Source organism: Camelus dromedarius, chromosome 10 (genome assembly GCF_036321535.1).
Source record: "Camelus dromedarius isolate mCamDro1 chromosome 10, mCamDro1.pat, whole genome shotgun sequence".
NCBI classification, from domain to species: Eukaryota; Metazoa; Chordata; class Mammalia; order Artiodactyla; family Camelidae; genus Camelus; species Camelus dromedarius.
Window position 1 is genome coordinate 20,254,415 of NC_087445.1, and position 24,059 is coordinate 20,278,473.

The window sequence follows — 24,059 nt, forward strand, 5'->3', positions numbered from 1 at the left end:
AGTATAAAAGCAAGATGTCTAGGTTGTCCTAAGTTAACTCCCTTTGAAATGTAATATTTAGTATAAAATATATTTATATTAACCATGAAGGAAATGCAAATCAAAACCACAATGAGATACCATTTCATAGACACTAGGATGGCCATAATCAGAAAGACAGAAGATAGTAAGAATTAACAAGGATGTGGTGAAACTGAGCCCTTAAACATGCTGGTGGGCATTTTTAATGGTATACCCACTTTGGAAAACAGTCTGACAAATCCTCAGAAAGTTAAACCCAGAGTTACCACATGACACAGCAATTCTACTTCTAGGAATATACTTAAAGAAATGGAAACATATATCCACACAAACACTTACAAACAAATTTTACAGCAGCACTATGCCTAACAGCCAAAAAGTAGGAACACAGACATGAATGGATAAAGAAAATATTCCATACAATGGAATATTATTCAGCAATAAAAATACAATACTGATACATGCTGCAACATAGATGAACCTTAAAAACATAATGCAAAGTCAAAGAAACCAGTCACAAAAAAGTCACATATTATACAATTCCATTTTTATGAAATACCCAGAAAAGGCAAAACTATAGAGACAGAAAACAGATTAGTGGCTGCCTGGGACTGTGGGGATGGAGGAACGGAGGGTTCACAGTTTAGGGGTGTAGGCTTTCTTTTTAGGTTGATAAAAATGTTCCATAATTGATTGTAGTGGTGGTTGCACAACCCTGTGAAAATACTAAAAGCCCATGAATACACTTTAAAAGAATTAATTGTATGGTATATGAATTATATATCAATAAAGTTGTTTTTCTTTAAGTATATTTACTTCCCAAGGATTCTCTTAGAGCATAAACATAAACATTAGCCTCAGTATTATAAGCAGGGTTGCAAGAAATCTATTTTACTTCATTAATAACCATAGTGGTTCTTCAAATGGTTGCTGTGAAATAATTCTAAACTATGAGCTGCATATCACATATACATATTTTGCATTTTAAATTAACATGTATTAGATAAAGAATATCTGACCTGTTTAGTTCTCTTAGCCATGAGAGCTGGACTGTTTGTAATGCTACTCCCAGTAGGGTGTCTACTAAAACAAAGTTTCAACTCCTGCGGTCTGTCAAAAAGCTTAAGATCCAGTCTTGGAAAGTATTTGTAACTAAAATAAAAAGCAAAAATAGAGCTGCTGATTTAAAATACATTAACTCTTTATACTATGCCAGAATTTAGGTGAATATTTCTAAACTTCAAATAATACCCAATAATATTCTCCAAAATCCTTATATAAAATTTTTTTTCTCAAAAGTATAAGATGATGTAATTATAAGATACACAGACTATCTACATGGAAACTTGGGCTCCTCCCCATCCTATATGTTATTTTCAACCAACCCCTGGAACATTAAAAAACCCTAATATATTACTTGACAGAGGAATTAAGACTTTCAACAGAACTTATTTGTTCAATGGTAATTTATATTAAAAAATAACATTTGGTATACTTTTGTTTTTCTTTATAAAAGCACCTTGCATTTCATTTTAAAAGGAAAAAAAAACTATAATATTTTTACATTAGGGACATGCCATAACTTAACAATTCTTTACTGTTGGACATTTGTAGACTACTTCTCAATTTTTGCAATTAAATATCTTTGTACATACATCTTTGTGAATACTTTTCTTAAATTTCTTAGGATAATGCCCAACAACAGAGTTTTCTATGGTCAGAGTTTATCAAGAGAATAAAAATTATTATAATCACTATCAAATTACTTCCAGAAAGGTTATACTTACCTACACTGTAAAATACACTCTAATTAGTAGGATAGCCTACTCTTAATCTGATAAATTAAAAATGCTTCTACTCATCATTTTGGTTTGCATTTCTTTGGATCCTAGAAAAACTTAACATTTTCATATTATTCATTATCGGTATTTCTTCTCAGAAATTGCCTACTCACTTCCTTTGGCCAATTTTCTGCTGGAATATATTACCTTTCCTTATTTGATTTACCTTGTTTGCCCATACCTGGATTCCAATGTATAGTAAGTAAGCAAAAGTAAAAAAGAGTTCTAAAATTAACATGCAATCAAAATAGTATTTAATTAAACCACTCAATCCCAGGTATATATTTTTCATTCTTATGAAGCCCTGGTGATATATAATCAATTCTGTATTTTTGAAAAAAACTTATTTTATATTCCCTTTGCTCCAGAAATTCTTTTAGGAATACAGCCTAAGAAAATAACTGTATATATACATAAAGATATCGGTAGCAAAGAACTACAAACAAATCCAAAGGAGACTAGTTAAACAAATCACAATAAATGCATGCAATGTGGTTATTCTTAAATTACAATACCTGGTATATCTCCATAAAATATTCATCTCCATCAGTTCACTGAATAAATTCTGAAAATGACCTTCACAAATGATTCATATACATATCTACTAATAATCACAAAAGATAAATAAAAGCTGTGCCCAAACAGCTCTTTAAAAAACTCCTGCTACCTGTACTTTGGTGGCAGATCCGTTTCGTCATCAGGAGGTGGCTCTGGTGGCATTATGAATACAGTGTGCTCACTTTTTTGTGAATCATCTAGCTCTATCAACTTGGTATCTTCTGCTGAGTCAAAATCAACCTAAAAATAATTATTTTCTCCAATTAATTTGCAAATAAGCAAGGTCTCATCCTCAAATATCAAAATTTTAATTTAAGAAAAAAATACCTTATCTGTTTTCTCTGTGCCTTTATCAGGAAACAACTAGAAGAAAACAAAAGAATTCTTAGTGAAAAATGTCTACTTTTAAATTAACAGAGATAATCTTAAACTTATTTAAAAACTATCCTTTTTTTAATACTAGGCAGATAGGAAACACTTCATAATATATTTGGGGGGACCTTATACTACTAGGCTAAAGTATATTTCTCTTACGGCTATCAGAGTAGAAAACAATTTACTTTGGTTAATTTGTTCATAAATCCTCCATAAGCAAAAGATGGGCGATCACAAAAGTAATCTGGTTTCTCAAATCAAAAATTTCATTATTACTAAACCTCTGCATTAGTGGTTGATATTATCTAAGCTTTTCTTTAACTGGATGATACTGAACTATTAATTTTATAAGTAAACAGATATGTTGAATAGTTTTAATCATATCCCTGGAGTTTTAGATCACACTGACAGAATGGGAGAAAATTATTCAAGTCTTCCAAGATAAAAAATCATTAGGGGCCCATAAAAATCATAATGTCATAATATTCTATCTTTTTTGGATACTATCTCAAATTTTATATAATATATGGTTTGCATAAACAATCAACCCCAAGATCCATTTAGGAAAAATAAGAGCTCTATTAAAAATAAGGAAAAAATACATGAGTCATCACTGTCAAGAATCAACTTAAAGTTCCTTAGGACGGGTGAGTAAAGCTTTAAAATTTAACATATTTCCAAATATCCTCCATTAAGACAGAAGAAACATATTAGCAAAAGTATTTGGAAAGACATTAAAACAAAAGAACACAGGATATTCATTACTTACAAAATTAAACTTTTTAAATGAACTACTAAATCTTATCTTATAAAAAAAAAGAAATTTAGGAGGTTCAATGAAACGTTCTTAATACCTAACACAAAACCAAAGTGAGCATCAAAGAGGAAAAATTAGCTATATGTATGGTAGCACAAGATACCATAAAATAAAATAATTCTTACATTAAGTCCAGTATCGGATACCTCCTTCAGATCGTTTGGGCTAATAATAATGATGATGATGATCATAAAGGTAAACTATTAAAAGTTTTTATAATATTGATATACAGGACAAACTTTTACCTTTTCTATGCAGTCGTCAAAAAAAGCCAATCCAGTATCTTTATCACTTACAAAACTACATTCTTCAATGAAACGAATAAAAATCTGAGTTTTGGATAAAAGGGTGTAGAATTTTGTATAGGCACGATCTCGACTTTTTAAAAATCCTGAAGAAAAAAAAATTACAATAAAATTCAAATTTTAAAGTTGAACTAGATGTTATATTAAACATTATTTTAAGCTTGTATTTATCTAGTTTTCTCTTTATATGTATATCTACATTTATAGAAGCTTTTAGTAGCCAAAGGCCCTTCTGCTTGATTCAACCACAGAACTTAACCCGTACCATTAACACTGAAATCTGAATGTCCTATAAGGAACCTCTAGTCCTATAGCTCAAGTACAAATTTCTGATACTCTGCATATTCTCAAGCAGAAAGGATCAAGTCCTTCTGCAATGTCACCAATTATTCCTGTATTATCTTGGAAAATTTTCTGCTCATTGAAGTTCAGGAGGCTATTCTACCCATTCTCCTACTAACTCCTGACTTCAGGGACATTCTCTCCCTCATTCACTGATGACTAGGGCACCTAATTCAAAGTCTCCCCCTCTTCAACACCCATAAGCACCAACCATCCAACATTTAAATGAGTTTTTAATTCCTTAACTTTCAATGACCTATGGTCTATCCTACCTCAATTACCAACTTCTATGCATAGTCACACACTCACTGGACTTCTCTTGGAAGCACTGAAAACAGCTCTGCCTCCCAAATCTCTAGTTTACATATTACCCAGTGACCATTACCCCTGTCTGTCTGGTATGCCTACTTAAGTTCTTCCTACCAAGTCTTCTTTTAGGAGGAGAACTGGGGGAGGAAGGAGATAGGCTCACTGAAATATATAATCCATTCACCCTTTTACATTCTATGTACAACCTCCCATCTTCACTTCTCTCCCTATCTAATATTGCTTCTATGGCCACGTACATCATTTCAGTTACCTTCTTGTCAACACATTCAATTCTTATGCCCCCAGGATTTCAAAGTGTGACTATACTTGCAGACTGGGTCTTTAAAGGCATACTTAGGTCAAAATGAAGTAATTAAATTAGGATGGGCTCTGACTGGTGTCCTGGTAAGAAGAGAAAATTTAGACACAGATTCGCACCAAAGGATGATCACAAGAAGATACAGGGAGAAGACAGCCATCTACACAGCCAAGGAGAGAGGCCTCAGAGGAAATCAATCCTAGGTACCTAGTCACCTGGATTTCTAGCCTCTAGAACTGTGAGAAAATAAATTTCTGTAGTTTAAGCCGCTCAGTCCATGGCAACTGGTTACGGCAGCCCTGGCAAACTAATACACATGCCTTGTGCTTTTGTTCTTCAGCTTTCTTCCACTTCTTTACTACCAATAACAATAATAGCTGTTATTATGAGTACAGTACAGTACTTTTACTAGTTGCTTCACATACAATTTTCTCATTTAATCTCCACAACTATGCATGAAGTAGGTATCATTTCATTAATGACAAAACAGAACCCCAGAAAGACTTCATAAATATAATAAAGTGTAAATTCTAATTCAGATTTGACTTTTAATGCCTATTGTTTTTAGAAAGTCTTTCTTACTCATCTCCATTTATCTAAATTTTACCCACTCTTCAAAGTCATGCTCCTCTTCCATGAAGTCTTCCAAAATGCTCATTTGGAAAAATATTCTCTTTTTCTGAATCTCATAACCCCTCACTAAATTATTCTGTAAAATCTGTTTTATTGGGTACTTGTTCTATTTTTAAAAACACTATAGATTATTTTCCATTGGGTATCCCATGCATTTAGATTTTATACTTCTTCATATCCATACAAAATAACTAGTTGGACTTCGTAAGTGGTGACTAAGTATTTGAGAGAAAGTTATCCCAAAGCAGAAATGGTAAAGGACAAAAGGATTACTGGGAAAATAGAGATTTTTAAGAAAGTAACTGCTGGGTAAAATTACAGAAATGTAAAATAATTGTCATATGAATACTTATCTATTTGTAAGGTTGCTGCTATGCATATGTTTTAAAAGCAGCTGGATAACAACAAAAATTTTTATAATTCCCTAAAATACACATACTAAAAAGAATGAATACAGTATTTTCCCCTGGAACAAGGCTATATTTTTTGAAACTTTCAAAAAATTTATAGTCTTATTCCAAAAATTATTTGTCAGAGAATACTGTAAAGCCACGAGTGTACAAACTCAAGAATTAGGGGAAACTGAGAAAACACCTAAAAGCAAATTACCAGCTTTGTTCTACTAAGATAACTGACTACATACAGAGTACTATAAATATAAGCAACATCTTTGACATTTCATAATTAAACACCTCCAGTTTGCCATTTCTTGGGAAAAAAATGGAGTATAAAAATTAATAGAAATTCTATTCACAGAGCTAGATTACAAATACACAGAATTTCATCACTTTAATATAAATTTCTAAGAACTTATATATTGTATATTTTTTGGCAGCAATGCCAAATAGAAAATATTTTTCATTTCAATGAATAATTATATTTTTAATTCCACTCACCCTGTCGGTCAAACAATGAATCAACAGCTGTGGCTTTATTTGAAGGAGCCTCTGTGATTGGTCTGAGATATGTTCTATATCCTTTTAAAATGGTTGCCATAAAGCGCAAAAATGCTTCTTGAATTTCCATCTCAAGTTGTGTCATCTTCTTTTGCCACGAGAAATCTGCTTCAATTGGGGTCATCTCAATTGCTGAACCTTCTTGAGTTTTCCGGTGGACTGATAAATGAAGAAAGAAGAGAAAATGGCACTAATATATACTATTATTTATGTAATGATTCAACAATCAAGGAAATTGTCAAAATAAAGCCCATCACTTCCTGAAATTCCTCTCTCCATTAACGTGAAGAGATCACTAGCAGGGGTTAACAAGAAGGCCCATGCTCAAAAAAAACCACGAACCACAGTATTACTTTCTTACTACTGGAATTTTGTTTTTTAATGAGATTCCCTTTAAGAAGAGCAAAATTGTGTTTAAGTTTAAGAATTTTTTTAATACAGATTCTTTCACTAAAAACATTCCTTCCTTTTTGCTCACATTTACCTGAAGATAGCTGGGGATACAATTTCTTCAAGGTGCTAATCAGATTTTTGCATGGCTTTTTGGGAAGTTGCTTCCAGTTCATATTCTTTTTTTCATCTGATCTATTAAATAAAAACATAATACAGTTTGTTAGAATCTGTTTTTACTTAAGCCAAATGCTAATGTCCAACTAAAAAAGAAAATGGAAAGGTATTTTTTACTGAAGTTGCAATTGATACAGACAGCCTGAATAAGCGGTTTTCAAGGAATTTCTCTTCTCACTTCAATCAACTTCAGTCAAATGTGATTATCTCATTCTAATCCTCCAACATAGATTTTCAGTGTTAGGGTTATGAACACAACACTTAAGTCTTGTTTCAAAGTTACATCTTAGAATTATATTTTATAAGTGGCAAACTTAATTTACTTGATACTTCAAGCTACTTATTAGAAAGAAATCTCAACAAATATCTGAGTCAGATATAATAGAGCATGTTATCACAATTCAACTGAGTCAGCATTTAAAAAAAAATCACTTTGGAAGTTCAAAAGAACGCTTTAAAGTAATACATGAGACAAAGTATTCTGATAGAATTATAAACATGTAAAACTCTACAGAGACGAAAGCTCAATGTACCAGCCATGGGCTGGAGCTAATGCTATACATCAAGAAAGTATCATTTATGAACATCAGTGCTAGTATTTTAAATTATTAGAAAAGTTAATCCATTAGCATATAAAAAAAAAGAGAGCAAGATGATGTTTATTTTAGGAATGCAAGGTTGTTTACTAGTAACTGATTTTATAGTGTAATTTACCACATAAAAATTAAAGGGGAAAAACTTAATGCTCTTCTCAATAGTTATACAAAGTCATTATAAAGTTCAACATCAACTTATAATTTTTAAGCAAACCTCTTAATCTAGAAGTAAAAGGAAATTTCCTTGATTTATTATTAAGCAATCAAAACCCTAAAGCAGGGCTAGCAAATCTTTTCTATAAAAAGTCAAATAGTAAATATTTTATGCTTTGAGGACCTCTGTTACAACTACTCAAATGTGTCACTGTAGCATGAAAGCAGCCTCAGGCCATATGTAAACGAATGAGCACGGCTATGTTCCAATAAAATTTCATTTGCAAAAATAGGCCTTGGGTGAAATATCAGTTCTTGCTTTAAAGCAATAAAGATATTTAATGCTGAACTGCTCAAACCATTCCCTTCGAAGTAGGAACAAGACACTGGTTATGGTAACTCCTATTCAACATTACAACAGGATTCTAGCCAGAGAATTAAGACAAGAAATTTTTAAATATTATAAGGACTGCAGAGGATGTCATTGTTCCTAGCCAGAAAATTGAAGAGACTCTACAAATTAAAATAAATTCAGCTAGGTTGCTGGGCAGCAGACCACTACATAAAAGTCAATAGCATTTCTATACCCCAGCAACTAACAAGTAGAAAATGTAATTTAAAATACCATTTACAGTAGCAATAAAAACCATAAGGTACTTAGGAATAAATAAGTTTAACAAAAGACGTGCCTGATCTTTACGAAAAAAAAAAAAACTGAAAAGGTTAAAACTTTTTAAAGGCCTATGAAGTAAAATACCACATTTATGGGTAGTGAGACTTTAAGTCAAAATGATATTAGCCTCCAAATTAATGTACTAACTCAGTAGAAGTCTAACCAAAATCACAACATAATTTTACATGGAATTTAACAAGCTAATTAAAATTTATATGGAAAAGACCAAATACAGTCAAAACAATTTTTAAAAACAGGGTGTAAAGGGACCTGCCATCTCACATTACAACTTTAAAAAAAAAAATGTTACTGAGACATAATTCACATACCATACAACCCACTCACCTCAAGTGGGCAATCGATGGTTTTTAGTATACTTAGAGTTGTTTAACAATCACAATTGATTTTAGAATATTTTTATCACCTCAAAAGGAAACGCCACATCTCCTCAGTCACTAACCCACAATTCCCCCAACCTCCTATCCCATGGTAACCCCTAATCTACTTTTTGTGTCTTGGGTATTCCACAGAAATGGGATCATGTAAGGTATTTCACCATGATGTTTTGAAGGTTCATCCATGTTGCAGACATCTTAACTTTTTAAGTCATTAAGAGATTGTGATACTGGCAAGAAGCTAAAATAGACCAAATTAACAAAATGGTAAGCCTGGACACATATCCACACAAATATAAAAACTGATCCGTAATGTTACTGACACTGAAGACCAGTGGAGAAGAGATGAACTGACTATTCAATTAACAGTACTATGTGACAATTGTTAATTAACATGAAAAATAAAATGGTATCTCTATGTCTTATCATACACCAACATCAAGTTTAGCTAACTGAAAGACTTAAATGAGAAAGCCAAAACCTTACAACTTTAAGAACATCCAGAGTAATATTTCATGACATCAAGGCAGAAGATTTCATATACAAGAATCAAAATGGCAATCCATAAATAGAAATTGGTAAATTTGATCAATTAATATAAACTTCTGTTCATCAAAAGACACAACAGAATGAAAATACAAGGCATGGTGTGAGAGAAACTATCTGCAATGTATATAACAGAGCAAGAATTAATTCCAGATTATAAAAAGAACTTCTTCTACAATTAAAAGAAAAAGACAAACAACCCAACAGAAAAGTGCACCCAGAAAAGGAGGGAAATTAAAATGGATATATGTAGGTATATGTATGGCTGAACTATTATGCTGTACACCAGAAACTGACACAACATTGTAAACTGACTACACTTGAGAAAGAGAGAAGGAAAGAAAAAAAAAAAGAAAGAAGAGAAGGTAAAACCAAAGGGCAAGAAGAAATTAAAATTCTTCATTTGCTACTAATTAGGGAAATACGTATTAAAACCAAACAGAGAGATCCCATTACCATCAAATTAGGAAAAATCTTAAAGTCTGACCATAATAAGTATTGGCAATGATATGGAACCAACTGAAATTTCATTTGCTGCTGAAGGATCAGCGTAATGTGCAGTAACTATGCCTATCAACCAACATTAGCTCTTCTATATATATGCTTAAGAGGAATTTTTCTCCATGTACTCAATAATGATCAGAACAGCTCTAATCATAATTGTAAAATCTAACTATAATCTAAGTATTCATATCCATGAGCACTGATATACACTGAAAATGAAGTAGAGCTACATGTGTAAACATAGATGGACCTATCAAGAATGTTGAGTTAAAAAGCAAGCCACAGAAACCTTTACAAATATAAATTTTTAAAGCATGCAAAATAAAATATCATTTATACTAGCATAGATAATAAATGTTTCTAAACTACATGGAAATGATAAACACCAAATTCAAGATTAATATGGGTGGTACATTCATGCAAATTATTTACATTATTCTCTGATTCTTGAGTATCTAGAACATTTCGTAATTCTTCAAGTACAACTAAGCAAAGAGTTCAATTTTAGAAAACAGTGTTTTGATCAATAGAAATTATACAGAAATTATTTAAAACAGGGCAAAACTAAGCATCTCCATAATATTATTTTATTCAGAACAGTAAATAAAAAGATGTAAACATTTGAGTTCTAACTTCATAATGACTTCCAAAAGAACCACAATGTACACAATCCTGAAATAATTGTTTTTCAAGGACAGCTGCTGAAAAAAAAAAGTGTGCTATAAGAAATAATATTTAGTGCTTACAAGTAGTTCATTTTCAGGCTATAAGCAAATCTAAATATGCACAGAGAGATCACTCAAGATGGCACACTTAGAGGAAGAGGACATGGAGCTCATCTTCCACCATGCACACATGAAAAAATACACCTACATGTGGAATAATTCTCACTGAAAACTAACTGAAAACTGGCAGAAGGACTCCTGTACAACCAAGGCTATAAGAGAGATACACAGGGAAGAGAAGAAAAGTGATTGGGTCAGGACCTGTGCATCTGGGAGGGGACTCAGAGGAAAAGGGAGAATACATGGGTGGATACCCACCCAGAGGAGTGAGCAGTGAGAGCCACAGATAAGGTGCTCCAGGCCCTGGAATCCTACATGGGGGAGACAAGTCCCCTTGGCTGACTGGAGGACCACTGGGAAAAATAGGAGGCAAAAAGAAAAACAAAAAAAGAAAAACAAATTTTTAAAAATGAAAACAGTTTGAGAGATCTCTAGTGTAACATTAAACATAGCAACATTCACATTATAGGGGTCCCAGAAGAAGAGAGATGGGAGATCAAAAACGTATTCGAGGAAATTATGGCTGAAAATCTCCCAAACCTGAGGAAGGAAACAGATATCCAGGTACAGGAAGCACAGAGGGTCACAAACAGGGTAAACCCAAACAGATCCACAACAAGACATATCATAATTAAAATGGCAAAAGATAAAAAGAGAATTTAAAGGCAGCAAGAGAAAAACAAAGAGTCACTCACATACAAGGGAACCTTCATTAGGCTATCAACTGATTGCGCTGCAGAAACTCTGCAGGCCAGAAGGTGTGGCATGATATTCAAAGTGCTGAATGGGAAAAAACCTGCAACGTAGGATATTCTACTCAACAAGATTATCATTTGGAATAGGAGAGATAAAGAACGTCTCAGAGAAGCAAAAACTAAAAGAGTTCACCAACACGAAACCTAACCTAAAAGTAGTGTTAGAGTCTTCTCTAAGTGGGAAAAAAGTAGGAATCTAAAGGAAAGGAAAAAATCTCACTAGGAAAGGCAAATACACAGTAAGGACTGAGGGTCAACCACTTAAATAAGCCAGTATGAAGATGAAAAGATACATATAAACATTTATATATATATATATAAAGCAACAATAACTACAATAAACAGTTAAGAGATAAACATGGAGATGTAAAATATGACATCAAAAACATAAAATGTGGGGAGGGGAGAAAAAAACAAATCTTTTACAACGTGTTGAACTTAAATGACTACCACTTATGACAAGTAGATATAGTTATAGGTCAACAATATATGAACCCCATGGTAACCACAAAACAAAAACCCCCAAGAGTTATAAAGAAACTAAAAAGAAAGGAACAAAAGCATACTACTAAAGAAAATCATCAAACTACAATGTAAGAAACAAAAAGAGTAACAGAGAACTACAAAAACAACCAGAAAACAGGTAATAAAATGGTAGCAAGTGTTTAACTATCAATGATTACTTTAAATGCAATAGACTAAATGCTTCAATCAAAAGACATAATTTGCTGATTGGATATAAAAACAAGACTGTTCTATATGCTGTTTACAAGAGACTCACTTCAAAGTTTAAGACAAAAAAAGACTCAAAATGAGGGGATAGGAAAAGATATTTCATACAACAGAAATGGTAAGAAAGTGGGGGTAACACTCACATCAGACATAATAAACTTTAAAACAAAGGCTATAACAAAAGATGAAGAAGGGCATTATACAATGATAACTGTACACAATACAAAAAGATATTACACTCAACACATATGCACCCAATACACGAGTAGCTAAATACCTAAAGAAAATACAAACAGACACAAAGAGAAAATGACACTAATAAAATAATAGTAGGGTACTTCAACACCCCACTTACATCAATGTACAGTCAATAATGCAACAGTGGTCTAAAATGAAACAAAGACCACCCAGGCTTATTAGATAGCTACAGGACATTACATTCAAAACCAGAAGAATATACATTCTTTTCAAGTGCACATGGAATGGTCTCCAGAACAGATCACTTGCTAGGCCACAAAACAACTCTCAACAAATTTTTTAAAGGATAGAAATTATTTTATCAAGTATTCTTTCTAACCACAATGGTATGAAACTAGAGATCAACTACAAAAAGTAAAACAGGAAAGGACAAACAGGTGGAAACTAAACAACATTCTACTTAAAACAAAAACAAACAAACAAAAAAACAGGTCAATGAAGAAACCAAGTAGGAAATCAGAAAATACCTCGAGACAAATGAAAACAGAAACACTATACTCCAAAAGCTATGCAATGCAACAAAAGCAGTTCTAAGAGGGAAGTTTATAGCAATACAGGCTTTTCTCAAGAAACAACAACAAAAAAAAGCCGACCACCACCAACAAAAGAAACAAGAAAAATCTCAAATTAATAACATAATTTACCACCTAACAGAATTAGAAGAAGAGCAAAGCCTCAAGTCAGCAGAAGGAAGGAAATGATAAAGATCAGAGGACATTTTAAAAAGAATAAAAACAAAACCAAAAACAAAACTATAGAAAAAATAAGTGAAATCAAGAGCTGGTTTTTTGAAAAGATAAACAAAATTGATAACCCTTCAGTCAGGCTCATCAAGAAGAAAAAAGGACCCAAATTAACAAAATAGGAAATGAAAGAGGAGAAATAACAACCAACACCAGAGAAACACAAAAAATCATAAGAAAATATTATGAACATTTATATGCCAACAAATTGGGCAATGCAGAAGAAATGAACAAATTTCTAGAAACACACAACTTACCAAGACTGAATCAAGAAACAGCAGACAATACAAGAAAAGGAAATTATAGACCATTATCTTTGATGAATATAGATGCAAAAATCCTTAACAAAATATTAACAAATTGAATCCAATAACACATAAAAAAGGATCATAATCCATGATCAAGTTGGATTTCTTCCAGGAATGCAAGTATGGTTCAACACACACAAATCAATGTGATACACCACACTACCAAAAAGAAAGACAAAAATCACATGATCAGCCCCACAGATGCTGAAAAAACATTTGACAAAGTTCAACATCCATTCATCATAAAAACTCTCATCAGAGTAGGTATAGAGGAAACATATCTCAACATAATAATATGGGCCATATATGACAAACACATAGCTAATATCATACACAATGGTGAAAAGATGAAAGTTTTTCCTGTAAACTGAGAAACGAGAAAAGGATCCCCACTCTTACCACTTCTATTTAACATAGTATTGGAAGTTCTAGCCACAATAATCAGACAAGAAAAAGAAATAAAAGCCAACCAAATTGGAAAGGAAGAAGTGAAACTGTCACTATTTGCAGATGATATGATACTTTATATAAAAAACCCTAAAGTTTCCACCCCAAAACTATTAGAATAAATGAATTCAGTACAGTTGCAAGATACAGGATTAATATATGGAAATCTGTTGCTTTTCTATACACTAATAATGAACTATCAGAAAAAGAAAACACAAAAAAGAAATCCCATTTAAAATTGCATCAAAAAGAATAAAGTACCTAGGAATAAACTTAGCCAAAGAGATGAAATACCTTTACTCTGAAGGAAATTAAAGATGATACAGAGAAATGGAAAGATATCCTGGGCTTTTCTTGGATTGGAAAAATTAACATTGTTAAAATGGCCATACTACCCAGAGCAATCTAAGATGCAATCCCTATCAAAATACCCAGCATTTTTTCACAGAATTAAAACAAATAATCCTAAAATTCATAAGGAATCAAAGACCCTGAATTTCCAAAGCAATCTTAAAGAAAAAGACAAAGCTGGAGGTATCACCCTCTCAGACTTCAGACTACATCGCAAAGTTACAGTAATCAAAAGTCTGATACTAGCACAAAAATAGACACATAGATCAATGGGACAGAACAGAGAGTTCAGAAATAAACCCATACACCTGCAGTCAATTAATCTACGACAAAGAAGGCAATAAGATACAACAGAGAAAAGACAGTCTTTTCAAGAAATGGTGTTAGGAAAACTGGATAGCTGTATGTAAAACAATGAGATTAGAACACTGCACCACACCATATACAAAAATAAATGCAAAATGGATTAAAGACCTAAATGTAAGACCTGAAACTATAAAACTCCTAGAAAAGAATATAGGCAGGATACTGTTATGATTTAAGTCAAAGAGTATTTTTTTGTATCTGTCTCCTAAGGCAAAACAAGTAAAAGCAAAAATAAGCAAATAGGACCTAATTAAACTCAAAAAGTTTTTGCACAGCAAAGGAAACCATCAACAAAGTGAAATCTACATAATGGGAAAAAATATTTGCAAATGATAGGACCAACAAGGGTATAAACAGCTCATACAACTCAGTATCAAAAAAGCAAACAACCCAATCAAAAAATGGGCAGAAGATCTGAATAGACATTTTTTTCAAAAAAAGACATACAGATGGCTAAAAGGTACATGAAAAGATGCTCAATATTGCTACTCATTACAGAAATGCAAATCAAAAGCACAATGAGATATAACTTTACAACTGTCAGAACAGCTGTCATCAAAAAACCTACAAATAACAAATGCTGGTGAGGATGTGGAGAAAAGGCAACCTTTGTACACCATTGATGGGAATATAAATTGTGTAGCCACTATAGAAAATGGTACAGACTTTTTTCAAAAAACTAAAAACAGAACTACCATATGATCCAACAATTCTGCTCATGGGTATATATCCAGAAAAAATGAAAACACTAATTCAAAAAGATACATGCACCCCATTGTTCATAGAAGCACTATTTAGAATAGCCAAGATATGGAAGCAATCCAAGTGTTCATCAACAGATGAATGACTAAAGAGGATGTGGTGCATATATATACAATGGAATATTATTCATCCATAAAAAAGAATGAGATTCTGCCATTTGTAGCAACATAGATGGACCCAGAGAATGTTATGCTTACTAAAATAACTCCAAGAAAGATAGAGGGGGAGGGTACAGCTCAAGCAATAGAGCGCATGCTTAGCATGCACAAAGTCCTGGGTTCAATCCCCAGTACCTCCCCTAAATACAAATAAGTAAGTTAACCTAATTACCTTCCCACCAAATTAAAAAAAAAAAGATACTGTTTGATATCATGTACATGTAGAATCTAAAATTTTTTTAAATGAATAAAAACAGAAACAGACTCACAGATATAGAAAACAAACTAGTGGTTACTGGTGGAAAGAGGAAAGAGGGGAGGGGCAACTTAGGGGTATGGAATTAAGAGATTAAAAAAACTACTATGTATAAAATAAATAAGCAACAAGGATATACTGTATTGTACAGGGAATTATATGCATTATCTTTTAATAACTTTCACTGGAGTATAATCTGTAAAAATATTGAAATCACTATGCTCTATACCTAAAACAACATATTGTAAATCAACTATACTTCAAGTTTAAAAATGTATTAAAAACCAAATAAATAAACAAGCAAATGCAGTAAAAAGCAACCACAATTATACAGTCTTTAAAACACAATGGTAGATCCACTTCAAAATTATTTTTTAAGTTACAGCAAATGTTTTTTTTTCCTTAAGTCGTTCTTTTGGTTCACTTAAGGCTATTTTCCCAACCAATTCTACTGCTGTGACCAATGAGGTCTCATCCCAAGTTCTTACTCTATTCATTTTCTATCAAAATCAAACAGGAAAGAATAAAAGGACTCCAGGAATAAAAGGTGGAATTTGGCAGCAACACTAGGGAATTTTCAATACTTACTGCCCTTTCCCACTTTTTTTTTTTTTGGTGGTGGTAGAGGGTGGTGGAAAGGGAACTCCTAAGCATCCTTCCAGAACTGCTTCTTTTATTAATATGGTGCTCTATTCTCTGGACCCTCAGTTATACTACTGCCGCACATATTTAGTACCTCCAGTAAACACAAACTATTACTGATTTTTTTTGGCAGGGGGGAATTAGGTTTATTTATTTAGTTATTTATTTTAATGGAGGCGCTGGGGATTGAAGCCAGGACCTCCTGCATCCTAAGCATGTACTCTAACTACTGAGCTATACCCTCCCCCCATTTCTGATTATTAATATCAATTTATCTACAATACCTATAATATTTAAATCTTGACACCTAAGGAAACAGCATAATATTATCCTATATTGTTACTAAAGTCAAACAGGTAAATCTATTTTTCAAAAGTCTACACACAGATTTTGAATTAAACCTAGATAGCCTATCATCTCCTAAGGTCTGAAAGCAGTATTAAACCTTTTTTTAATCCATATTCTCTTCTGATAAACATAAATATCTCCTGCCTACTGTTAACATTATAAACTGTAATAATATTGAGGATGTTCTTTTTCAAATCACAAAGCGCTCCAGGATTCTGAAACTTGTCCTGGTTGAGAACCACTGTATTAAAGATGAAGACTTATTAACAACTTTTTAAAATATCATTTCTAGGTGTTTTCAATGAGCCATAACTACATGAGAGGAAAAATATAAATTGAGAAAATATAAAAAGAATCAACTTACACATATAACATGTTTGTATCCAAGTCAATGCAAACAACATCTTGTGGTGGGTCATGAAGATCAAAATACCTTGAGTCAACTCCAACTATAAACGGAAAAGGTGCACTCAGCACTGCCGCCAGTGAAAGAGGACAAAGGGGAATATATGGGCATTGCCACTGAAACGGAAAGATCATCTGGGGAGAAAGTTTTAAAAAATTAACCAGATTTTAAATTTGCAATGAGAATTATGTAATTAACTAGTATTACTGAAAGGGACCATTAAAAAGCAGTTAAGTGAGTTTCTTTTACCTTAAACTTCATTCCGAAAGTTAAATGACTATAAAATACTACTAGGCAATACCATTAACCAATGTGATAAAAATCTTCAAGTGTGACAATGATCACAATCACAATGAAAACGCTAATAGCTCTTTGCATGTTACTTGTTGTAATGCCTAGAGAAAATCCACGTTCCCTCTTTATGGAGAGAGTCAAAGAAGAGAGAAAATTACCCAAAATATTATAAAACAAACTCATGATCTTTAACTCATGCATTTTATCCACCTACTAATCCTCAAAATAACCTTTGACTAAAATCCAATGAAGAGCACCAAGAACTTTAAAAAATTTAAAATGACTCTCTTGGGAACAGTAATAGTCAAATGAAAATTTCAACAAAAAGATTTCCTAACTGTCCAAATAAACATAAAATGATCCAACTTCAGTGAAGCTTGGTGTCTTAAAAATATTAGTCAATATAAAACATACCTCAACAATCTTTACTAGCCTTCCTTTATAAAGCTAACTAACTAAATAAACCTAATTATATCACTGTAGTCTTTCCAAAAAAAAAAAAGAAAAAGACAAGTTTTGACAAGTAAAAAAAAAAAATTTAAATAATCAGCTAACATTAAAAATTTAATTATTGATGGTAAAATTTTTCCTCTACTATAAAAATCCTTGCTATTTTTCAAAGTCTAGTCCAATTATGACCTTACCCATCATCACTCATCCCAAATAATTGCCTACAGAATTTACAACCTCTGCCATTTATTCCAGATGGTTATACAAAACTGGAATTCTGTCTTGTCATTTATTTACTTATCAAGTATTTGAGCACTTAATATGTACCAAGCACTGCTCTAGATGATGGGGTCATAACCACAAATAAAACAAAGATTCCAGTCCTCATGAGGTTTATATTGTAGCATAGAGTCAGCAAACTTTCTGTAAAAGAGAGTAAATATTTTATGCCTTGCAAGCCATATTATCTCTGCCAGAAATATTTAACTCTGTCTTCATGTATGAAAGCCGTCATAGGCAATATGTAAATAAATGGCCTATGTTCCAGTAAAATTGTGTTTACAAAAACAAGCGGCAGCCGGGAATTGACTCACAGGCCATAGTTTGCCAAAACCTGGTCTAGAAGAAAAAGACTGAAAATAAACAGAAGACATAATAAATAAAATACACACCATGTGAGAGAGCACTAAGCACTATGTAAAAAAGGAAAAGTAAAGCCAAGTGCAAGGGATTAAAGTTGAGAACAGGAGAGAGAGAAAGCAAGTGACGCTGAGCTGGAACCTGAAGGAGGTGAGGGAGTTAGTCAAGGGGACATCTAAGGGTGGAGCACTTAGAAGAAAAGGAACAGATAGAGCAAAGGTCTTAAGGTGTGAGGTGTGCCTAATATGTTACAGGGGCAGCAAGGCCACCGTGGCTGCAGCAGAGTGAGCAAGGAGGAGAGAAGTAGAAAATGAGATCAGACAGAAGATGGACAGAACTACTCGCAAAGGACCTTAACAACTCAAGATTTCCTTCAGTGAAAACTATGTTCCATTCAGCAAAAAGGTTACGTTACACCTCCAACTACGTAAGAAATTTCAGAACAAAACTGTCTGACAACTAAATGATACTCTTGTCTTCATCTTTGACTTTTGCAACACAGTCTTAAATAGGGTCAATTTTACAAAAATATTCATTGTTTCCATTAATTTTTACTATGGGGCTCCATTAAATCTTCAATATTCTTAGCTTTGTCAAATCATTCTCCTTTTTCTATTTTTTTTAACCGTGCCCGCCACGGTGAGGGGCGTTTTTAGCCCCCACAGGGCGAGGTGGTCCCCACGGCTCCCAAAGGTGTGCCAGGCTGCCACCCTCCAAATCATTCTCCTCTTCAGGCAGTGTTCCAACATTCATTACATACATTTCATGCCATCTTGCATTTTCATAAGTCTTCCAATTTCACTTTCAAGAGAGTGGGCCACAAAGATTCAGACAGAGGGGCATAGATAAACACTAAACTTTTAAAGGAAGGAGTGGGAACTTCATAAAACCGGTCAGTCCATTAACAAATATTTTCATGTTGTAACAACTTTTGCCGACACATGCAACTGTGGAGGCTTGGAAAACTGGTATATAATTAGCATTTTTGCCCCCTATAAACCATCTCAAATGTTTATTACTATTTTCAGTCCTAGCAGCATTTCCCTGACCAGATTAAGATCTTGGAGACTATCCTATTTGTTAATTTAACAAATATTTATTGAATGTTTACTCCATGCTCTTTAACTGTGATAAGTGCTGAGGACACAGGAGTGAAAGAGACTTAGATCATTATTTTCGTAACAGTTACATTCTTAAAATGGAGAAAGGAAGAGAAGGGAATCAACTATTTTAAATTAAACTAATAATGGAAAATAGGGTTAGAAAAATGAAACATCCAAAATTCTATACTATGACCTTTAAAGCCCTATCTGATCAGACCTCTTTCTAATTGCAATGGGAAGCCATCAAAAAGGTTTTAAAACAGGGGAGGACTTGATGTAACTTTTACTTGTTTTACACAATAGCTAAGCATTTGTACATTATCCAATTTCACAATCATCTAGATTTTCCCAAGTTATTGGCTTGCAATGATTAAAAGTTAAAATTGGGAGAAATTAGTTATGTAATTCATGTGTATAATTTTAGGGCAACTGAAATTGGCCAGAGCCTCTCATTTAATATAAGCTTCATTCACAAGTTTTATTATCATGTAATCATATAGATTCTCCGAACAACTCTAAAATATGAAAAATTAGAAACTGACATTTTCTCTCAAATAGAAATCACTTTTCCTTTTAAGTATTTCTCTTTGCCACCCTATTACATTTATGTAACTTCTACTGGTAATTTCAGAGCTGCTTTCATTGAAGGAAATTTCCCTTTAAAGTAATAATCCTGTCAAGAATTTTGTACTAAAATGAAAATTCTATACTTACAGCTACAACAGCTTCGGCTACTCCAGTCAACACAGCTGGCCTAAGAGAATGTAGCAAAATTTTACACTCAAGTAAAACAAAGAGCAGCAGTGTTGCACAATTCTCAGGACCCAAATTCATTAACAAGGTGCTAAAGTTGGCTCCACTAGAAAAATAGAGAAAAAGAGGAATTATGAACTATTTCTCTAAAATGTGTTAAGATTTGTTTATTAAATTATTTCCTACATATTAACAATTTAGAATCTAATATTAATTTCAAGTTCTCATTTAGTTATCACTGAAAAGGAGCAAATGCAATGAGATGGTATAAGAGAATGATTCAAACTCATTCTTTGATAACAAAGGGGCATTTATCAAGAAAGATTTTCCCAAAGAACAACCATTTGAGCTGAGCTCAAAAGAAAGGATGTAGGGGTTGGAGGCACAGACAATATATGCAAATGTCCTGAGGCAAGAAAAAGCAACTGTCATGTTCAAGAAACTGAAATAAATCTATTGTGACTAAAGTATAGGGGGAGGGAGTGAACACAACAAAAGAGTATACCTGAAATAAAAATGATATTTGCATTCTCAAACATTTATACTTGCATTCTCAAAAGGACACACTGGCTACAGTGTGGAAAAAACTGAAAGAGTGCAAGGTTACTAACTAAGAGGTTAACAATGAAGTAGTCAAGGTGACAGATCGTGCTAGCCTGGACTAGTGATGCAGATGAAGAGAAGCTAACAGATCTGAGATTTTTAGGAGGTAAAATCAGTTCACTCTGAACATTTAGTTATTAACTGGATACGGGAGGAGAGAGGAGAGGAAGAGGAAGGTATTCCCTACATCCAATATTGTAACTCTCTTAAGTGTTCCATTTTAAAATAGCAAGGCCATCCACCCAGCTATCAAAGTTTGAAACATTAAGGCTATGCTTACACAGTTTGTAAAAATTACACAACTGTATTACCCGAACCCTTAAAATGTTTTAAAGCATTCTGCTCCAAGTGAATAAATATATCATTTTAGATACTATTAATTACCTTAGTGGTAAAGGTGTAGAAACTGGCTGTGACAATATTAACGCATCATGGACTGATAGCTTAAAAAAACAAAATTAATTAATTAATTAACCAAGCCAATTCTGAAACCTAAATATTTAGATCAAGGGTAAAATGGAAAACAGTTTAATATGCAGACTGATACAGTTTTGGAAACATGTACTAAAATATAGAACAATAGCTGTATTTACTTAGAGGTCCTGAATTAGTTCTTTTTAATTAAGTGGTTAATTCAACTGAATTCTGATTCAATTAATTGGTTAAAATACAGTTGTTTAAAAATTATGGAGTAACTGCCTTTTAAAGCCTCAAATTTATTTACTCTATATTTGGAAACTGCTTAATATATATTAAAACTTTGCTGAACTGAAGAACATTTAAAATTAACAGTATTTGACTTAATGCTACCATATCACATATAATGTTGATAACCATCTTAGCAAAAATTTTAAAATACCTTGCTTCTATAGATCAGTGCTACTCAAAGGGCGAGGCTATATAGACTGTTAGTGGTCTAGGAACAGACAGTATATAAATAGAGAGTAAGCCATTTAGAAACTTTTATGGCAGTGTAACTCTGCTCTCACATCCAAGTACACCATCAGTAAACTCACGTCATTGGACAGGGTATAGACCTGTTCATGTCTATACGGATCTCACATGGTAAGCTACATATGTGACAAGCTGTATATTTATATAGGTCTGCCACTGACTAGAAATAAAAAGAAACTGGTCCTTTAAAACAGATAGTTTGAAGAGCACTATTATAGACTACTTCACTCTCACCCTCCAACCATAATCCATTTCATATCTAATATTTATTAAATACTCCAATATTAAAAACATGCCATAACCTAAGTCTGGGTTTTACATTATTAAAATCAGGTACACAAAGGTCACGCATGGACCAATGATGTCATGAACCAAGTATTATAATTACTGCAATCCTGAACATCCGAAATTTTAAAAAAAAGTAGAAAGGATGTTCATGGAAGACATAAAATACAGGAAATGCAAGGACTTTATGAGTGCCCGTTGCTCCACCTTAAAGCCAAAGGGCCACAGAATCCACCCTGCAGTGATCGGAATGAATTTATGCAGCGCTCCCCTCAAATATACTCTTTTTTGATTACCTGTACCAGGATTCTTGGTCTTTGTGGTGAAGGAAAAGGGATGTTTTGCATAAAATGTGAAATGTGCCTAGAAAAAATTTTAATATAATTACTTTTCTAGAATAGAAATACATAGCTTCACAGATTTTTTAACAAATCTTACATATTATGTATCATCCCAGATCTGACAAACTCACCTAAAACTTAAGCTAAATAAACAAATTTACTTGGTGTAAATACATGTACTCACTCCACTCAACTTCTGAGATGCACTGTACTTCCTGATTAAAAGTCCATATTTATATACCCTATTATCATCAAGAAAATAAAGAGTAACATGAATAGTTTCCATGAAAGAAGATAATATTTATTGCCCTGGTTATCAGTTCCAGTATGGGGAGTAACTAACAGTGATATAATGAATCAAAACTAATACAGAATTTAACCTTACTAGTTAATATTAAAATAATATAGTTCTTTTACTATAACTTTGAGCAAACCACTTGTCCTATTTCTCCACCTATTAATAATACTTCTTAAGTTCTGAGCTCTTAGAATCCACTAATATGCAAAGTATTAGTTACTTCAATTGAAAAAAAAATCACATACACTCATTCTATTTTCACAAACTATTCACAGGACCTTACTTTTTCAAAGGCTGCTAACTTATCATCATCATTAAACTTACTTCTAACAACTTTTAATCTGACCACTGAAAGTTAAATCTAGAATTATGAACCATTAGACTGGCATTCCAGTAATACAACATGAAAGCTGAAACCATACTGCTAAGCCAAATTGTGTAAGTTTATGCACAACACTTTACTATTTTTTAAAGTTGATTTTTCAGCAGCATTATTTTAAAACCTACAGATAACTGCCCCTCTCTATTCCACTAAACTAGTACACTTTACTGATATTCTTTCTGCTATAATGTGAAATTTTGGAAATTTTAAGAAAAGTCTGTATGTTTATTCATACTAAAACATGTTTCCACAAAGCTCCTAACTTGGTTTTTTAGCAGGGTACATGAGTTATTTACTATAATAATCAAATCAATGTGCCACTAGAAGTCAGAAAAGATGTGGTTTTAAAAAGACAGTGGATCCAATATAAGTTTCTTGCTTATAAAATGTAATGAAGGAAATCACAAATCAAAGGGAAAACATCCAGAATTCTATCAATGCCAAAACCAAAACTTCACTTTTAATATAAATAGACTCACCCTTATTAATTCCTACATCAGTTTAGAAATGTTTTAACTTGGAACATTTGGATGTTTGGGGTGGGGTGGGGTGGGTGTGTGTATCAACAGTCACTTTTCTCTTAGTTATTCAAGAATGAATAGGAAGAACACACAAAATACAATATTATATATAAGTTCTCTTCTCAGCTGAACTCCCAGAAGATGATTATATGGTCATCCTCACTACCAGTCCTCAATTTTAAATTCAGAGTCAATGACTAAGGTGAAGA

At 32.8% G+C, this 24,059-nt stretch overlaps 1 protein-coding gene across 5 annotated transcripts in view; it reads right to left on the reverse strand.

The window, feature by feature from the left end:
- The window catches only part of DENND4C (DENN domain containing 4C), a 95,467-nt gene that overhangs the window by 33,347 nt on the left and 38,061 nt on the right, over positions 1 to 24,059 (reverse strand). For all 5 annotated transcript variants that reach the window (XM_031449642.2, XM_064490175.1, XM_064490177.1 and 2 more), the window contains exons 7-16: positions 22,605 to 22,671; positions 21,454 to 21,512; positions 20,428 to 20,572; positions 17,186 to 17,361; positions 6,961 to 7,061; positions 6,417 to 6,635; positions 3,858 to 4,003; positions 2,748 to 2,783; positions 2,530 to 2,660; positions 1,041 to 1,173 (exon numbers count right to left, since the gene is read on the reverse strand). In XM_031449642.2, the coding sequence (XP_031305502.2) occupies positions 1,041 to 1,173; positions 2,530 to 2,660; positions 2,748 to 2,783; positions 3,858 to 4,003; positions 6,417 to 6,635; positions 6,961 to 7,061; positions 17,186 to 17,361; positions 20,428 to 20,572; positions 21,454 to 21,512; positions 22,605 to 22,671 (1,213 nt within the window). The remainder of the gene's footprint in view (positions 1 to 1,040; positions 1,174 to 2,529; positions 2,661 to 2,747; positions 2,784 to 3,857; positions 4,004 to 6,416; positions 6,636 to 6,960; positions 7,062 to 17,185; positions 17,362 to 20,427; positions 20,573 to 21,453; positions 21,513 to 22,604; positions 22,672 to 24,059) is intronic.